Below are 19,833 nucleotides of genomic sequence, written 5' to 3' on the forward strand. Positions count from 1 at the left end.
ACATTTTTAATTTACCCACCTTGTCCAACAGGTAGCCATTTTATCGGGTAGTCCTTGTTAATGAGATTAATGAGAATTCTAAACTTAATTTTAAAGTTTTTGAGTCACATTATTTAAAGTGCAACTATCAATGAAGCCGGTTTAATACTTAAAATGTAATTATCGACGGTGCCTAGCTTGAAGAACTAATTGCTGAATGTACTGATGTACTCTGACAAAACACAACCAGACGCTAGAGCGCCTCTAGACTCCACCGTCGTGCGCGCTCTTTTCGGTCTGTAAAATAAAATGTCAACCCTCCAAGTTAAATAAAACGATCACATTTACCTTTCAGCTAAAACTTTGGCTAACTTAAACTCTTTCCAGTTCGTTACCTGTCCCGCCGTTCGCGCTGCTGTCTCGTCAGCCTCCCGAACCCAAAATAACAAGCCAGCTGAGCGCGAGCTGTGGCGCGTGAGCGCGCGTGTGTGTACGTGCGTGAACGTAAGAGTCTCGCGCTTGGGTCCCGTCTGAACGCTGTGGCGCTGATATACGTCACTGCTGAGGCGCTTACGTCACGAAACGGTAGGACTGAGGAAAGGAAAGGACTGAGCGAAAAAAAAAGATCAAAAATCTATCTGCCACTTCACAGATCAATTACAAAGAAAAAGAAAAATTATTTTTAAAAATTACCAGCAGCAGCAGAATATGACTGGGGTCACCTGGGGTCATATGTTGGGGTCACCACCTGGTGTCAAGGGATCCTCAAGTCACTCAAACAGAGCCGCAAAAAGATGACATAAAAGAAGATGAAGAAGACTTTGAACCACTTGCCGAACGTTTATCTGATCTGGATCGGTGCCAGCTGTATCTGCCTGCAACAAAGCATTGAACGTCGACCTTTGTCCTGATGCTGAAAGATCAAGCTAATGAATCCTGACATGAAAATCAGACATTGTATGTTCCTTTTTAAGCGACTCATAACGATACGTTTATCACAAAATTTACACTGGTCAATTTTCTGTGGTAAGATTCTCTGAGTTTATCCTCAAGCACCATGACGGAGTTTTGTCACCTCTTTTGTCACATTTATCAGGGGATCCAGATCAGGTCTTTCCTGTCTTTCTCTGATTTGAAATTATTTATGCTTTTCCCCTTTTCCGTGCAATAACTAGTATAATGTCATTTAAACTGGACATTTACAGCTACTTTCAGCAACTCCAAATGATGCAGAATTCTGCTGCACAGATTTTCACAAGCAACAAGAAGTATTGGCGCCTCACATTTGTTCTAAACTGTTCGACTACAACTGGTTCTAAAATTTTACTCATCTTTTTCAAACACAGAACGGTCCTCTCCTCATACTTTAACAACTTTGTTCTGCTCACTTAGATTTTAGTCCTTCTTTTATAGCCATGTCACAATTCTGAACATAATTTCTTCCCCACTGTGTGTCTATTGTTTTAATCTATTGTAATTTTCTTCTCTTTGTCAGTGAAGCACTTCCTTAGTTCGATCATAAAACTGCTATTGCACCTTACTCGTGTTTTTATTTTTGTGACACTCACCTCACCAGAACTGAAAAAAATGATTCACTACAGCTGATTAGAATGACTTTATTGCACTGCCTGGAATCATTTTTTTGCCTTCACTTCCTGCTCTCCTGCTGAAAATATATTAACCTATGAAAACATGCAACATTCACAATGCTGACAGCTTCTCTTTACAGCAAAGCAATGAATATCAACCTTTGTCCTGATGCTGAAAGAGCAAGTTAATAAATCCTGACTCATGAAACATTGAAATGCTCCTTTTCAAGGGCCTTAAAAACAACATGGTTATTTTTTAAATGTACCCTAATTTCGGTTATCTGTGAGATGAGGCTCTCAGTTTGTCCTGAAGCAACATGGAAATAAATCATTAGAAAAAATGTAAAATTAATACGGCATAAAGTGCGGATACAGTCCTGCTATGGTTTAATCAATGAAAAATCCTTTTAAGTTAGTGTATTTATTTAATCAACATCTAAGACCATGTCTGTGATCAACATTCATTAATTCCATTTACTGATAATGAGCTGTTCGACCTTGTGCTCTGGTTGAATTCTACCACTGGTACTGAAAATAAAGATGATAAATAGCACTCAGTCATTACTAAGGTGCTCTCTGCATTGTCATTTTATTGGTTCACACACTGATTACATCTGATCACGTTAATAATGATAAGACTTGGAATGCACACCAGAGGAATCATCATTTGTATAATTAATGTAAAATCAGTTTTACATACAGCAGCATTCTGTTAGTGTTTCTCAGTCAAACCTAGAAAAATGAATCATGGGTCTCTTTGGAAGCTTTCAGAAAGCATCCCAGACACCCTGGCCAAAAACAAATGATCTGTGGGGGACCAGTCTTCCTCTGAAAGCACTGTGTGGTGTGGCCTAGAAATCTATGTGATGAGAATTCACCCATTCATCACCGAAACGTGACCTGTTTTTCTTTAAAATTGCAGTATTTTACCGCACAAACACACTAGACTGACTCATCTTGCTTTTTAATTACAAACGTATCTCTTTGAAATGTTTAAAAGTGAATCCAAATTATTGCTAATAAACCTTTTTTGACCATCGGTCCACAATAAATTGAATTATTTCAGGTGTAACGTTCATATTTTAAGGGCAACATTGAGGATTAGAGCTTTAAGTCTGAATTCTCTCAATGGATCCAAAACAAACATGAAATTCTGAAGATGATAAGTAAAGAAAGTCAAAGATTGTCATTAACCACGGCTCATACCTTGAAGCCTTTATTTGATTCATGGTTGTGATGCCGTCACCCTCCAGAGGACAGATTGGTGCATTAAGCTTAAAATGAGAATACGGTAAATATATTTTATATTTATGTATGTATGTTTTAAATATTATTGAACATTACTGAATAAATTATTTTAAAAAATTCAAGGCTTCTGTTCAAGTAACATGCTCAATATTTAGCTTTTCAAGATACACTTTACTTCAGAAATAAAAGGCTAAACTTTGAAAAGCAAAGTGCATTTTCAATGAAATCAATAGTTCACCCAAAAAAATAAAATTGCATTATTGTCATCATGTCACCCTCCTTCCCATTCAGATGGACAGTCCCGTGAGGTGATTCAGTCAACAAAACATTTCTGGGGCTTCATAGAGAAACTGCCTTCTCCTAAAAATCTGAAAAATACAAGGATTAATTTTCTTATGAAGAATAATCCAACAGTGTAGGTGATTCCAAATAATTTGAAGAGATGTCATTTATACCCTTCGAGATGAAGTCAATCTATCTAATCTAAAAGCAGACGTCCTGTCTGAGAAAGATGCACCAGCTCGAACCCATTTTAGCATACTGCTGGGTGAGATCCTCCAGGATTAGTGACCTGGACACACTTCTGTTCACCTGACACACCTCACAACAGCAAGGAGAGTTCTACTAAAGTTCTTCTGTCAGCTCCAAGGCTGCAGGATATTTTTTTTGGTTAGTTGTTGTTGATGGGGTCTTGGGTGCATTTGATTCCCTTCGAGCCGGCGTACCTCCCTCAGACGAGGCGCACGCGAACACATCCATCTCTGAGACTGCTGAAGAGTTCAGCTTTAAATCAGAGCTGAACAACGGATCGCCATTGCATCACATCGCAGGACAAATGACATCAAGTTCGCTTGAGGCAAATTCATTCAAACACTTCATGCTACAATTTTTTGCTGCTTGTTACAGAAGGAAACCTCACGGATCTCCTTTTCCCTGACTGATGCATAAGAAACGTCTGACAGACCATGATTTTCTTTTATTTAAATTATTTCTATCCGGCACAGCTGTTTTATGATGACCATTCATCAAATATGACTTTTGATTTGTGTCAAAACTTTTGAAAAGTTTCTAAAATGACTGGATTTTGACCAGTAGAGCATTTCATGTTGTGTACATCCTAACATATAGTTCATTAAAGAGCTCTGTTTGTGTTCTTCTTTAGATGTGAGTCACACCTTACGAGTATTACTAACGTCATTTCATACCTGTTTTATTTATACTAGTCCATTGTCTGCAGGTGTTTATCAGGATGCTGCAATGCTGTTTTACTGCACAGCCCCAGAAATGTTTTACGGACTAAGAAGCTTTTCCAATGGTATGAGTATACAATGAGAAGAGTTTTCTTTCTAAGTGAAATGTTCCTTTAAGTCACACACAGTTAAGATCCACAGTTAAACCGACCTGCACCCAGAAACATCTTTAAAAGGCTCATCCTCTTCATTATCCTCATAAACCTCACTATTATATTAACACAAAAATAGTTGATGCACTTACAAAGCCCAGAAAATAGAGGCAATAGATTAAAGCTCACCAACAGCTCCATCCAATACGAGGAAAACCAACAAAATGTACGATAACACCTGACTTATTAATTCGGAATATCATGCAATTAATTACAGGATAACTGTAGTCAAGTCACCACAAAGAAACTGGAAATTTACATAAACGTTGTTGATACTATAATCTCAACCATCGTCATAATTTCAGTAGTTAACTTGCAACGTTCAGTACATAGAGCATCGATTAAGAACCACAGGAATATCTTAGCATGCTGCATGGCTGTCACTGTCTCACAGAGCCGGTCAGAGGGTCCAATGTGCACACGGCGGCGGAGGTTCGGGGGCAACTAGACTCCAGAAGAAGAGGGAAAACAATAAACGGGGGTCACTAAATACATCCACTGGTCTCTCTCTGTGAGACACGTGTTGGTTCATCTCACACAGGCAGCCTTAGTCGTGCAGAAAAACAGCCACTGGTAATAGGAACACGGGTCATGCTCGTCTTAAAAAAGAAGATGAGGGCTTTAAAATGATGACTGTACAGTTGAAAGAGCACAACAACAGACCGCAGCCACAATTATACAAGAAACTATTATTATATGTTGGAGGGAAAGTAAGTCTTGTCCATTTATGTTGGGCTGCAGCCGCAAAACAAGATGCAGGCAAAAGCGCTTTTTCTGCTGCCTTGGCCTCTGCTGCAGGTTTTGGCAATGGGAGCGTCTGTGGTAGCGGTTGTAGAGAGAGAAGAGCAAGGTGTGGGTGCAGAGAGCACGAGGACCACCTTCAGGTCACCCTACATCCACCTGCGCCTCTCTCTCAGAGCTGATGGACTCTCGCTGATTCCTTTGTCTCCAGGTCAGTGTCAGGTACCTGAAAAGACAGGAGGTACCGTAAATCATCTTTAGACGGTGGGGTTAAACCACGAGGCCCAATAAAAAAATAGTAAACTCCGCCTTATCAACTCAGCTTCAAGCAGTGGACCACAAAGCTTCTGCACTCTTGTTATCCTGGAAGTATTTAAAAAATTAGATTCATCTGAACCGTTAAAAGCACAGGCACATTCTCCTGCCTGATTGACTTGTGAACCAGGATTTAATCAGAACAAAGAGGAGTGTTTACATCCCATCTGTTTGAGCCTTTCTGCATGTTTTAGAATCAACTTTCTGATTTAACTGATTAACCTCAGGCCCTTCATGGCGTCGTCTCCAGCTATCTGTCTGGCTTTTCAGTTCTGCGTTACCTGGGGTCCTCAGGTAGAGTTCCTTTTGTGTTCCAGAGTCCAGGAACATACAGTAGCTTATGTGCTGACATGTGTTCTGGAGAGAATCGTTTGCCTCTTTTGGCCTGATCAGACTCATGTGTGAGGTTCTGTGAGTCACAAATCCGCAGTACTTTCCCTCAAACCTGTTGTTATTGCTCTAGGTCAGTGGTCTTCAATCCCACAGGTCACGAACCAGTGGCGGTCCGTGGGTCAATTGGTACTGGTCCACATGCAAAGAATACATCACTTACATTTTCTTCATTTTCTTTATTTTCTGATACTGAAAGACGTTTTGTTTTGGAAAAACAGATGGGGATTATTGCTCTGCATCCTTGGTGATCATCTGTCAAGTAGCAGAGCGTTTGGAGGGGCAGTGCAGGCTTCTGACGTCTATGTATACAGTCACCATCTAGTGGAAAAGATGAGGAACTGCAGGACTACACTTAGTGATAATCAGGTTTTTATTCATGATATACAGGACACTTTTAATGTCGATTAACATTTTCTAAGTTGCACATAACAGCTTTCACCATCACAATTGACACAAACACCTCCAGCCATTAACACAACGACCTGACCCAGGGTAAGAATAGACAAATAGACATCTGTCTTGATACTACTTATGTTATTCTGCCGTTCTGTGCGTAAATGCTTACCTCATCCCTGCAGTGGGGCTGCAGGAGCGCCCGAGCAGTGGAAGTGAACGTTTTGCCATCGGCTGTCCCTGCGGTGCCATACTCTAGTCTCTTCTGATTGGCTGGAGCGGGGACGACCCTGTCCGTCGACAAACTGCGTCAGGCGGATATAGGCGATGCAGGCAGCATCCTCCCCAATCATGTGCACATGAGGGTTGAGGATGGTGGTGTGGATGGGTTTGCTGTTCTTGGACAAGACTTATGAGAATGAGAGAGAGAGACAGAGAGAGAGAGAGAGAGAGAGAGAGAGAGAGAGAGAGAGAGAGAGAGAGAGAGAGAGAGAAAGAGAGAAAATCAACTTTAGAACCTTAATTTCCTGACAATTCAGTTAAAATGTCGCACTGATCTGATTTAATCATAGCCTCACGATTGTCAAAGTAAAATCTGTGGAAGTCCATTCCCTCCACCAGATTTCCCAGTCCCTCCGGTTCAAACGAGGTCAGACAGGGGTCGCAGATCTTCCTGTGAAAAGAGGAAGGGGAGGTGGATGAGGTAATGATGTCTAACTATGAGGATATTTTATATAACCAGAGACTGACTCACGCGTAGGCCTCAAAGTCTCCATTGTTGACAGCTTCGATCAGCTGCTCCGTGATCTTTATGATCTCCTGCTTGCGAGCTGCAGAGAAGAAACGGCAAGTTAACCATCGCCTCAGTTTGGATCCTCCCGACAGCGTGATATCTCCTCTCCACTATGGCACATGTAAACTACAGTACTTCCTTTCAATAGGCTGAGTCGTTCCCTTCTCCACCCCATCATCTATCATCCGTCATGTCTCTTGATTTCATGTGTTTGTGCTTTAGAGGAAACCAACTTTATCTCTCTTTTCTCCTCCAATGATGGGAAGGTGAGGTGATGTGTTCTTGTATGTCATGCTAAGGCCTTTCAATTTCTATTTATAGCATTTCAATATGTGCGAAACAAATGGACTTGCGTTGCCCTCAATTAGTTCTTGTGTTTGATGGCTCGACAACTAATCTGTTTAGAAGAGACCTTGATATCCTGAAAAGAAAAAGTGAATTACATCTATATCTGAATCTAGCCCACAGTAGGTAACGCACCTTTTACATCCTCATCTTCAATCGTAGTGTTGCTGCTGTCAGATGATTCCTACAAAGCGCACAGACAATTCATTAGTACTAACACATGAAAGCAGATATTACATACACCCATAGTCATGCACGCACACACGCTCTGCGACCGTTCTACGCCAACACCATGATTTTTGCCATAAATTAAGAACAAACACAGCTATACGTTTGATCAGCTGCACACAATCCCATCCGCAGATTGAGCTGCCTCTGTGTCGGCGGACACAGACGACTGTACAGCACATGACGTTAGCCACTGTTAGCCACACAAAATCTGAACAGCGAGGTGAGGGTCAGTCCTACAAGAAGCACTGAGCTCCACCAATCTGAACAGAGATAAGACAAAAACCCGTCACTCACATGCATCAAAACAATGACAAACGCACACAGATATACGTTAAAATACACGTTCTGCAGAAACGTTTGCACACACGGGGTGAAAACGAAGATGAATAATGAAAAAGGGACGAGGAATAAAGAGATGGAGGGAAGAGAGGAGGATGTACCTTGATCCCATCTACTGGATTATGGATGACAGTAGTCTGAGGCTCCTAGAGGAAGAATGGAAAGAAAGGATGAAAGAAAACAAGGGAATGTGTTGTGATGACAACATGAGAGTCTGATGTCTACAACTACCCCAAACACATTAAACACTCAATTTTTTAATATTTATGTGTCTTTAACTCTAATAACTCAGTCAAATGCATCTCTTTGACCAAACAACACAAGTTTTAATTCACCATCCTTCACTTACAGCAAACTACCTCCCACTTTGCAAACCTCTGACATTGAGTAGGACGTGAGGAATACATGGACAGGCTGAGGAATGAATGGAATATATTCAGTTTGAAGGCAGACAAAGTTCTGGGTGGTTGGTTAAAATCAAGAGTTAAAGATGGAGGATGGTTGGATGAGATCCCACACAAAACCTTCAAATTATGCTAATGTTATTGCCAACAATTCATCTGAACAAAATCAAAACAGCCCAAATTGATATAATAGAGCACCTTCATTACAATTACAGAGAGAAGCTGTTGAAAGTAACTAAACCTTTTGCCAAAGATTAAAAGTAATAATTGAGGGGTTATCAGTAGCTGATGGAAACAGGAAGTAGTACAGTATTTTGCAACAGGAGGGAACTCTTGATTGGTTCCGGTCTTTGTACTGTACTGTACTTTGCATCTTGAAACAATCACAACAGAATTTTCACTTGATATGTTTTAATTCCACAAAAAGATCCATCTGAAGTTTGCTGTTTTTTCCTCTCATGTTGAGTCGGTATGAATAAATTATATTACAACGAAATAAAATTCACGTGTCACATGGTCGATCTGCGTACATACAGGTTTAAGTTCAATAAATTCTCAACTAAATTCCTTCAACCTTTCTTCAAGGAAGAGCTCAATACTTTGGTAAAATTCAAACTCCTATTTTCTTAGCATGGGTGAATGATTGAATTCACTTCTGTAAAGACCGCAGTACCTGGACACAAGTAGCACAGGTTATATTTCACAACACTTTTACTTGCAGAATGCTGACAGGCTATCTAATGATCACAAATCTGAGCAGCGCTCCCCCCTGGCTGCAGTTCACCACACAGTAAAACACCTTTAAATCTCACATAGCTGGTCCTAACACATCTTTTTTCCCCCCTCTTAGAAAACATCCACGTCCACAACGGACGCCAAGCAACGAATCACACTGATCTGTTGTCCAAACGTCATTCCCATCGCTCCTGCACACACACACACACACACACACACACACACACACACACACACACACACACACACACACACACACACACACACACACACACACACACACACACACACACACACACACACCTACACACTCAGCATGTTTATGGTGACGGACGGTCAGACAGACGGACACAGAGCTGTATACCAGTGCAGCTGAGGGGACGTTGCCTTTGGGACTGGTGACTATGCTGTTTCTCGTGCTGTTTGTCTGGGGCTGTGCAGGAAACACAAAGTGCTACATTAGTGTGCAGAAACAATGGCATGTGAGAGTTGTGAAGTGGGCGGTTGCTGTGTTAAAAGCAGTGTAATACAGGTAGAAATGGCGGACAGTGCTCCAGAGACAAAAATAACAGGAAGACAGAGTGCTGTGATCCAACCTCGAGGGTTTGGGGTAACAGAACCAGACTGATCCCCCCCCCCACACTTTTATTCCTGCAGTAAAAACTAGATAGAAATGTTTCACACAGTTCGTGTCCGTTCATTTTCAGCAAAAATTCCCAGTCAGTGTGGGTAATTTTGCATTTTCATTGCCCTTCACAGGCAGATGTCTGTTTAAACCAATGACAGCTGTGCACCTAAACAACATCTGTCTAATACAAAGAAACAAGCAACACATCCTTTTTGCCAGAACTGAAGAAAGTCATCCAGCAGACATTAGCATCTCTCACAACAAGGTGAGGTCAAGTAGATGGAGGATATGGAATAACTGTGAAGCTAAACAGGATGTTCACAAACACACATAAACAGTCAACAACATGCTGCATATGCAGACACCATGTTAAGATGTAGCATCAACTCCTCTTCTTCTACGACATCATGCACAAAACCATAGAGTCAGATGTGATGCAGCAGCTTCGTGCTGGAAACCAAATTAATGAACATGTCTACTATAGAACCAAAATTAAATATGAAGGAACATCATTTGTTTCATTTGTAAAAACTGTGTAAAGTGGAAACCCATGAAAACAAAGCATCTAAACCGGTACAAGTTATATTAAGAGAGATTTTTATTAATTTATTGTAATATTACTTGCACTTGGGGTCAGTCATTACTGATTCAAATGATTCTTAATGGGAATTGTATTGATACCTAACCCTTCTTGCTCTTCAGACTAAGAAAATACGACAGTTGAACTTCCACACATCTGCTGTGATCAATCATCTTGACTAAATCTCAAACCATAGCTCCAACAGAAAAAACAAGGCTTAGACGACCGCTGAGGTCGACCCATCGCCCATGAGCGTGATGGAAATCAACCGTTTTAAAGCATGACTTCTCCGTTGGATGGTTTGGGCTGAGATGTTGATCCTGCAGGCAAACCAGCTCGAGGGATAAACAACGATTTGGTCAAATCTAAAACTCATCAGCTGCATCCATCTCATGTGGTGTTGTTATTTCCTGACACAGGAGACGTACGTGGTGCAAACCACCAAGACTAACTGGAACACTGGGCTGGATTTTATGTGTTAAGAGGAGATAATTGAAGCAGCGTGTCGTTCATAGCAGGAGAGAAACCACTAACGCTGCTCAGTCACATCAGCCAGCTGTTCCGTCGACACAAGAAGTTCAACTCTCATCCATCCATTCATTCATCCATCCATCATCCGTCATGGACCTCCACGTCCTCCTGGGGAGTTCTGAAGTGTCCCAAACCATCTCAACTGGCTCCTTTAGACATGACGTTTCTAGTTCATTAAGTACTAATAAGTAAAGTATAAGGCGCACTGGATTATGAGAGGTTATGAGAGAATTATGGGCTTTTTGGTGTGCCTTATAGTGCAGAATATACTGTACCACTGATGAATATCTCATGCGTATCTGATGAGTACCCGATCGGCATCTGATGAGTAGCTGACAGCTCAAAAGATGCCTGTAATGAACCTCAATTTAGCTGAGGGGAATGTTTTAGGACGTTGAGGTCACGTGATCATATTTCATGTGTTTGACTACTCGTTCATAATTGTCATCACAACCTCATGACCAAATCTATCCATGTTTTAACCAACAAATCAGTGCTTCCTGTGTTGCTCCTATCTTGTGTTGCTCATATCTTGTTATCAGGACACGACAGCATTTACTTAAAATAACACAGTGAGGTGTTTAAATCTATTTATGGACATGGCTTTTATAATGAAGCCACTCGTCCTTAGTTATAACTGTCCCTCGACACTAGGGGTAATTTTCTCTCATTATTTTGACAGAAGATGTGAACATATTCCTAGGGAAATGATAGAAACTGAGGTGACAGTGAAAAACAGTGGGAGAAAAGTGAGAGATAGAGGATAGATGAATAAATCCAGGAATATCAAAATAGTTCTCGGGTTGTTTGCATTTGCGTGACGTTGGGGTGCGGCCATGAGAGAAACTGTGATTATGTAAGGACAGATTAATCATCTGGTGGGGAATAATCTGAGATTAGAGAGGAGAGCAGGGGAAGAGAAGAGGAGAGAGTTGCTGAGATAAAGGAGATGGAGGTCAGTGAAGGAGAGTGTGTCACAGGAAAACAGGTCAAGAGAGAATGAGGGAGAAGAGGAGGAAGTGAAGCTGCTTCACCATTAACCAGTCAAAATTAATCATTCAAGGTTGTTTGGGTTTGCATTAGAAAGCATTTGGTGGTTCACATGATCTAACTGGGAGGAAAGTCTGGGGAAAAACCAGAACTCACAAGAGAAATTACAAATCTCATGTGGAACTGGAAAGTTTTTCTGAGGAGAGGGACACCTGGAAAAAAATATTTTATGGCAATAAATTGGATGTTTTTTAGAAAAAAACAAAACAAAAAGTGATCCTTTAACAAGACAGAACTCTTTCACGCATAAACGTGTAATCTTAAATAAAGAGCTCCATCCATCTTTTGTCAACAGGTCATCCTCTTGTTCTAAAAGTTCCACATTGCACGAACACAACATATTAGCTCCTTAAAAAGATGTTTATCCCGGAGTGCGTGAACCTATTATTTTCTGTGAATGACATGTAGATATTTCACACATTTTTCATCCATCGTGCGAGCACATCTTATCTAACTGGGACAAGTTATTTAAATACATTCACAGGTTTAGACCAACTATATATCACCTCTAAAAACAGTTCTAATCTCCCATGACAGTCTGTTGATGTTATGATTTATGCTGTCACAATAAAATAAATTCAGTACCAACCATTCTTTGAGAGTCTGCACATGATATCCTGGATCTGAGATGAATTAAACCAATTCAAGCACACTGAACAGAGTTTAGACAAAGACCCATGCAAACAAACATGCGTGACAACACAGCAAATACACCACACATACATGAACCTACATACAAGGCAGCACAGTGTTACACACTGTACAGATACTGACAGAGAAGAACAAGCAGTGTGAGGTGGAAGACATCAGTCATGTATGACTGGCTGAAATTTCTGTTCAGGAAGTGAAACAGAAAAACACACAGAAAAGAGTTTCCTTATGTGTCTGGAAGAATTTTGGGTGAAAACTGTCTGTGGTGAAGAGATGCCAGCTGAGCCAAATTATGATAACACTGTAAGCTAGAGCTGAGGTATCATCAGTAGAGAGAGGTGCAACCTTCAAAATAAAAGTATCACAGCCAATATTTGATTTGTCATCCTCGTAGTTTGTTTTTACGTACATTTGAAATTACCGTAGCGTAAAAAATTTTTGTTTCTCAGCAGGATTACACAAAAACTCCAGGACAGGTTTCTATCTAGTTGTTTTAGTGCAAATCATTCTTAACTGAACCAACATGTAGAATCTGAGATTAACTAATCATATTATTTTAAAGGTTTTGTTTTTAAAAAAAAGTACAGCCATGAAAGTTTGACGCAGACATGGAGACAGATTTTTGATCCACTTACTTTAGCAAAATAAGTTACATTGACTATTTTTACAAAAATGGATGTTAACTGTGGTTCAGCTGAATTAGAGGAAGGTATTCTTCAGCAGTCAGATGTATTATCCATGAATAAAGGTACTCTTATTGAGACCTCTACTGAATTCAAGGCCAAATACAGTGAAGGATAGATTGTGTCTTTAATGCCAAAAACAATAACCTTAAAATATAAAAGAGCCACTGCACTTGGCCAAGTCATTTTTTCGTCATCAAAATATTTATGGAATAATAACCCAAAGGGCGTCTGTGGAACACAGCGGAGAATGAAAACATGATGAGAGGAGACGAGCTAGCTTACCTTGACATCAGCCTTCTTGTTGAGGAGACTCTTGGCTGCTGCAGAGAGGCAGAACGACACACCCTCAGATGGAAGAGTACACATCATACACCTTCAGATGAGCACAACTCTCTAAATCTGCTCACGCAAACAGCCGCAGATGACACCCATGCATACATTGGCTGCAATTTCACCTGCTCATCAAAGCATGCAGACCACAAACAGAGTAACAATGCTCATCTCGCCACCAGTCCTCCCTTTCTCCACCCTTACAGGGAGGAAAAAAATGAATTCATCCCTCCCTCTGACAAAAAAACCCAACTCCTCCCTCCATCCTGTAAAACATTAAAAACCAAACGCACATTAAAAAACTTCCTCCAACTGGCATGTCCTCACCCCGATCAACTGCCCAAAAACATTAGATAAGCAGAGGGCATGATAAAGTCTACTAATTCTCCATATAATCCAGATACACTCTCTCAGACGCACGCACAGGCACAGATAGAGGCGGGATTAGGGGGGAATGCATGAGGAAAGTGCAGATGCAGGTATGTGATAATGGGTTTTGTTAATCTGAAGAGTCGACTGGACTAGTTGGAATCGCTGCAAAGTTCATCGACGTGCAGGAACTGCAACTATAAATGAGGAAGAAATCGACGGTTCTGCCAGGATAAATGTGCGAGTCTCAACTTTTAAGAAAGATCTTTGTTCATTTGCACCTTTTTTTTCTCCACTTGTGACATCATAGCCAACTGCATGCAATTTGTCTCCTAACTCTACCATGTGACTGTATTGCACAACAGAGAAGCAATAACCCACGAGACATCTGAGCAGTAGTGCACTCCCAGATCTGACTTGAGGCTGCTTACCTTGGCAAACATTTGAGAAGCATTAGAGAAGGGGAAAGATTTCAAAGGAGAGATTAAAACAAGCTGAGGGAGTGTGTGAGGCTCTGGGATTTCCATTTAATTGCATCTGCTACAAGATCAGTGGGGGAAACAGGAGTTTTATGAGAGGAGACGGTAAAATGTGAGGTTACCTTGCTCCACGATACCAGCAGTCGTTCCAGCCACGGCGCTGACGGAGGCTGGGGCTGTAGTCTGACGTCCCACTGGGAGACAGAAAGGATGGAGGAAATCGATAGATGATTAATAAATCCTTTCTATTGATTTAAGAAAATACAAACTTTGTTTGTCTGTCTGTTTGTTTGCAGGTCGACAGAAACTATTTGAAAGATTGGACAAAATCTTGTAGAAGGCTTCAGGAAGCAGAAAGGAAGAAGCCCTTATTATTTTTGAGTCTGGATGAAGACACTTTCTGTAACATTGCAAGATTTGAAAACTGAACCTTTTTTTCCGCTGATGTTTTTATTTCAGGCTACTTATAACTAGACGTCTGTCAGAGAGCACAAACCTCCACCAAGGCAGCTTCTTTCCCCATTATGTCATGTCACCTAAAATAAACAGTCCTACGACAGTCTGATCCTAACAATGTGACTCCTGAACCATGAAAATCTGCCTGTGAAATCTGGAACCACATTGGTATCAGCATTTGTTCAAAGAATACAGTTCTGATTTGGAATATTTTCTGACATTTGGTTCAAACCTTAGTCCCACCCCTAACGAGTTAGACAGCCAATCAGGAATTACCTAACAGGGAGGCCAATCAGACTTCAAGGGTGGTCAACCCAAACACACTCTTGGTTTGCAGAACTTTTTGATGCTAACAATTTTATACTCAAAAAACAGTGACACACATTATCATACCATGTGTATGTGTGAAGAAGACAGATGGCATGTCATTATGTCCCCCCCCCCCACCACCACTTACATGCACACAAATGCACTTGCACACACGCACGGATGCACACACACAAACACACGCATTTCAAGGAGCACCACTCACCAGAGAAGTTCCTGGAGACAAGCATAGTGGTCAAAATGGCGCCCTGTGGGAAAAAAGAGGACGGTTAACAGACCCTTTTGAAAACGTTCACCTTGTCAGGTGCAATGTCTGCCTGGTGTAAAAATGTGAACAACGCAGTGTGAGCATTTGTTGGGGTTAAAGTGGGGTTTGACCAGCAGCATTCTTGGAGCACTGAAGTGACAGAAACTGATTGGGCAATTTCACTGGATGAACCTGGACTGTTTCCCTCTATGAAGCCGGACTATTTCACTCATGAACCTGGACTACTTCACTGTATGAACCTGGACTGTTTCACTATGTGAACCTGGATTGTTTCACTATGTGAACCTGGACCGTGTACGGAACCTTTAGGACATTTAGAACACAGAACGTTAATTAACTTTGGATCCTGTCAGCATGTCAGGAATTTAAACCAGTAAGGAAGTTAAGCTGCTGTGCATCATGGGTAAATGTCATCAACAGCGACACACTTACGTTTTGACTAGGGGAAGACTGCAGATGATACCATCAATATTTTCATCATTATTGATGGATTATTAGCCACTTTTATCCCATCAGCTATTAATCATCTGCAGATTGTGATCAATCTATTACACACGCAGGGATGTGCAGCAGCTCTCAGATTTATTTATTTGTTGGTGAGGGAACGGAGGACTGGGAGAAGGTGTAGGCACAGGCACAGACCAGTCAAAGGCCACAGACATTCTTCCTGATGTCATGACTCACTGCCGTTCTGACTCACCAACTAAAAATTAAGTTTTCTTGGCATGGATTTTGACGCGATAGTCTTACCAAAGCTTAATTGGCTAAATAGAAAAATCACATGACCAGACGCATTGGCACACATGAGGTGCCAATGGCCGAATGACAAAAAGGCGTGAGATTAACAAAGACAACAACATCACATACTTCACACGTGAGAGAGGCTTTAGATAGTCAGGAGGAAAGAAATATTCAGTGTGAGGATTCATGTTGACCAGTTTGTCTGATGATATTTGGTCCTCAAGAGGAGCTGAATGATTTTTTCAAAATCAGAGCTTGTATTGTCAAACCTTGAGTTTCCTCCTGGCGTTGAACTTCTTCAGGCACTCGACTGTCTCTTGTCTGTGCATCATGGAGGCCACTGTGGAGCGTTGCTGTGGGGAGACAGAGAAAGAGATGCCAAAAATAAAACATTAGAAGACGCTCCAGCAGTGACAGGTTCATGTGGGCGGGAGCTGAGCAGATACTTGCTTCCCTAGAATACAATGATTCTGACATTTCTGGCAAAAATCCCAGAGCTAAATACATTCAGCTTGGATTTTTGGTGTTCTGACAATCACCATTATGTATCGTGATTCTGTTTCATAACATGGTTTATAATAGGACACATGTAGCATGGGCATTATACTGCTCTACAAAGCAGTGGAGGATGTATTCATTGTAATTCTTAAGTAAAATTAAGAGTGCTTTGAGACAGACATGCCACCCAAAGGTATGCGTTAACAGTAGAGATAGAATCTAAACAGTATCAGTCATACAATACTTATGATGAAGGTGAATTTATTGGGTAATTCTTTTCTGCATGATGTATTTTATTGCAAACAAACTGGTAGTTCGATAAATCTCAGAAAAGCTGCTCAGTTTCAGATAAACACTCGATCCACCCGTACGATGATACTCTGAGTGAGCTCCTAAGTGGGTCATCCTGATATGGCCGGTGATGAAGAGCTCTTTCAGGTCTTTATCCCTGCCATATTTTGTGCTTTTGCCCTCCTGTGGAACATTCAAGATAAGCTGACCCCCAATCTTCCAATATTGCAAGCTTGGAAACAGATGGTGTTGATGTTTGTCAGCTTTCGACAGATGTTCAAAAACTTGCTGCTAAAGGATTATTAATTTACACGAATTTCGAGTCTGTACATATATGTGCACTTACGCAGACCCATGGGTGCTTCAGGGCCTCTTGGGCGGTGATTCTCTTGGCTGGGTTGATCGTCAGCATCTGGTTGATTAGATTTTTAGCCTCTGGAGTCACCGTGTCCCACTCAGGGGAAGGAAACTAAAGCACACACAAACCAAAGAAAATATATGAGCAACATCACTTCTGATTTAAATTAAGAGATGATCACAGTCGAGGCAGGCTCACATCGTACGCTCCGGCTTTGATTTGCTGGTAGAGTTTGTGTTGGTCCTCGTCCCAGAACGGAGGGTATCCAACCAGAAGGATGTAGAGAATGACACCTAGTACAGATGAAAACACAATCTGAGTCTGACTGATGAGATACAGTGAGAGGAGGTGGCGGTGAAAAAGACAAATAGCTTACCACATGCCCAGATGTCTACAGGTTTACCGTACGCCTCCTTCCTCAGCACTTCTGGGGACAAGTAGCCAGGAGTCCCTGCAAAGCCTGCGCACAGGCACCAGACATGGAATACAAAAGTCAGGGACCCATTTCTGGAAAATTACTCCTCCAAAACAAATAATAGCATCAGTTGTTTCTCCAACATGAAGCCAATCTTCATGAGATCAATAAGGAGTTGTGAATTGTGCCTCGGGGCTCATAATTATGTCCAACTAATTGTATTAGGGGATTCAGGGCACAAAAGACCAACTGCAGACTACACAACAGGGTCTATACTATACAAGGACATTGTGATGCATTGGCTAATTATTTTCCACAAACTCAAAGCAAAGAAAAAAAGCTGTTTGTATGGTTTTTGCGCTCCAAATATGTGTGTCATTGTGTCACATACCGAACCAAGCCTGTTGGTCTCCTTGAACCTCGATAGCCAGTCCAAAGTCGGCCAGCTTCACTGCAGCATTCTTACACTTGCTGGCCAGCAGCAGGTTCTCTGGCTGATGAACAAACCAAACGCAGTCATGTCAGACAGAAGCTCCTTTAGGACACAAATGACATCTTTAAGCTCCTGAGTGAGTCTGAATAAAGCAACAAATGGAAAAAAAAACCCTTTCTATCTTCATTTCATCATATAACCAAAAGTCAAATAAATATTTATAAATACTACACAATTAAATAGAGTCAATAAAAAGCTGTTGTTTTTATAGAATTTTACTTTGTCTCCATGTAGTCACATAGCATTTGTAGCGATTTTTAGTTATCTTTCTCTCTGTGGTTGTTTTTGGTTTCTATTCTCAAAAGTGGTTGTTTTTGCATCGCTGTCATTTTTGTCCTGAAAGCCTGTTGTTTTGTTGTCATTTTGGTTTTTGTTTTAAGTCATTTTGTGTATTGTAGTCACTTCTGTATATGGTCTTAAGTTTGAAATTATTTTTTTGCACCATTAAAGCAGGTTTTTCATCATTTCATGGACTTTAAGATCAGAGATTAAGAACGTCTTAACCCTCACCATGCCAGAGACTTGTGACTTGTAATATCGCGTGTTTTTTGTGGTTGATGTGTCGATAATTGATGTTGTCTGATTCCTCAATAATAGACATCATCAATTTCTGTCAGCTATCTAGCTCAATCTGAGCGCAGTGGGTAAACATAAAAGAGAACTGATCTGATTTTGGAAGCATGTTCCACCTTTTGTTTCAGCTTTGCTCCTTTCCCTTCCATTGCTTATGAGTTATGGTTTCCATAAGAATTTAAAAGGAAGACAGAAATGAAAACAACCAAAAAAGCCAAATGCAGCTCAAAGGACCAAGAATAGCTTCAACAACACTCACACATTCAAAGCAACACATATTATAGTACACACACACACACACACACACACACACACACACACACACACACACACACACACACACACACACACACACACACACACACACACACACACACTGGGAGACTGAGGTGGACAGATGGGTCTTTAAAAGTGTTTTTTGTCATTTGTTTACTTGAGGAAGAGCAAACGCAGCTTGTCTTCTTTTGCCTTTCCGGCTCAGAAGCTGATGTAACACCAATCTGATGAATAACACACAAAGGCCAACAATAATGAGGGTGATTGATCTGTGGCATCACAACCCATAATCAGTCCGCCAAAGTAGAACAGCAACAACTGTTCCAGCTGCAGGAGACCCTCTTTTGGATGATTTAACATTGCAATTAGATAAGGTTGATTTGGGTCCAAAAGACTCATTCAAAGACTTAGAACTGTTTTTTTCAAGACTTACATAATTTTCTTGTCGGTGCGGTCAATAGAAAGCTATAGGGGAGTGTGAAATTGTTTTTATGCCGTAAATCGCATCCATCGGCCTCTTTGATTTTTCAGAGCCAGAACTGATCATATTTGGGCAAGACAGAAGACAGGTGAGGAAACACACTGCTACTCCTCCCTCCTGATTGGAACAAAGAAACCAAGCATATGCCAATGCATCTTAATGAACACTCATGATGAAACCTGAAATTGACAATTTAAAATTAACATTTATTAGAATAATGTTAATCACCAACCACACAGCAGGATTTTAACTATGGGTGACCAAAAAGTAATTCTGATATTATACATCACTACTATTTACCTGAAATAGAAGCAGTTTATGACACACTTCTAATCTTCTTTTTAAACATTTTCAATGCAGCAATGTCACATTATTTTTTTGACAGATATTTAGAATTATCACAAGTGGAAAAAAAACAAGCTTGAAAGGTGTAGGACAATACGGG

At 40.9% G+C, this 19,833-nt stretch overlaps 1 protein-coding gene across 3 annotated transcripts in view; it reads right to left on the reverse strand.

Moving 5' to 3' along the window:
• Positions 1–1,545: 1,545 nt before the first annotated feature.
• The window catches only part of LOC137608431 (calcium/calmodulin-dependent protein kinase type II subunit beta), a 31,047-nt gene continuing 12,759 nt past the window's right edge, over positions 1,546–19,833 (reverse strand). Inside the window, exons 7-21 of one of the 3 annotated variants that reach the window (XM_068334808.1) lie at positions 17,957–18,059; positions 17,527–17,610; positions 17,349–17,443; positions 17,139–17,261; positions 16,273–16,356; positions 15,200–15,242; positions 14,334–14,405; positions 13,316–13,353; positions 9,272–9,340; positions 7,870–7,914; positions 7,334–7,382; positions 6,815–6,890; positions 6,639–6,733; positions 6,233–6,469; positions 1,546–5,185 (exon numbers count right to left, since the gene is read on the reverse strand). In XM_068334808.1, the coding sequence (XP_068190909.1) occupies positions 6,234–6,469; positions 6,639–6,733; positions 6,815–6,890; positions 7,334–7,382; positions 7,870–7,914; positions 9,272–9,340; positions 13,316–13,353; positions 14,334–14,405; positions 15,200–15,242; positions 16,273–16,356; positions 17,139–17,261; positions 17,349–17,443; positions 17,527–17,610; positions 17,957–18,059 (1,212 nt within the window). In that variant the 3' untranslated portion in view covers positions 1,546–5,185; position 6,233. The remainder of the gene's footprint in view (positions 5,186–6,232; positions 6,470–6,638; positions 6,734–6,814; positions 6,891–7,333; positions 7,383–7,869; positions 7,915–9,271; positions 9,341–13,315; positions 13,354–14,333; positions 14,406–15,199; positions 15,243–16,272; positions 16,357–17,138; positions 17,262–17,348; positions 17,444–17,526; positions 17,611–17,956; positions 18,060–19,833) is intronic. The other 2 variants (XM_068334809.1, XM_068334810.1) reach the window with 2 other exon arrangements.

Source organism: Antennarius striatus, chromosome 15, assembly GCF_040054535.1.
Source record: "Antennarius striatus isolate MH-2024 chromosome 15, ASM4005453v1, whole genome shotgun sequence".
Taxonomy (NCBI): Eukaryota; Metazoa; Chordata; class Actinopteri; order Lophiiformes; family Antennariidae; genus Antennarius; species Antennarius striatus.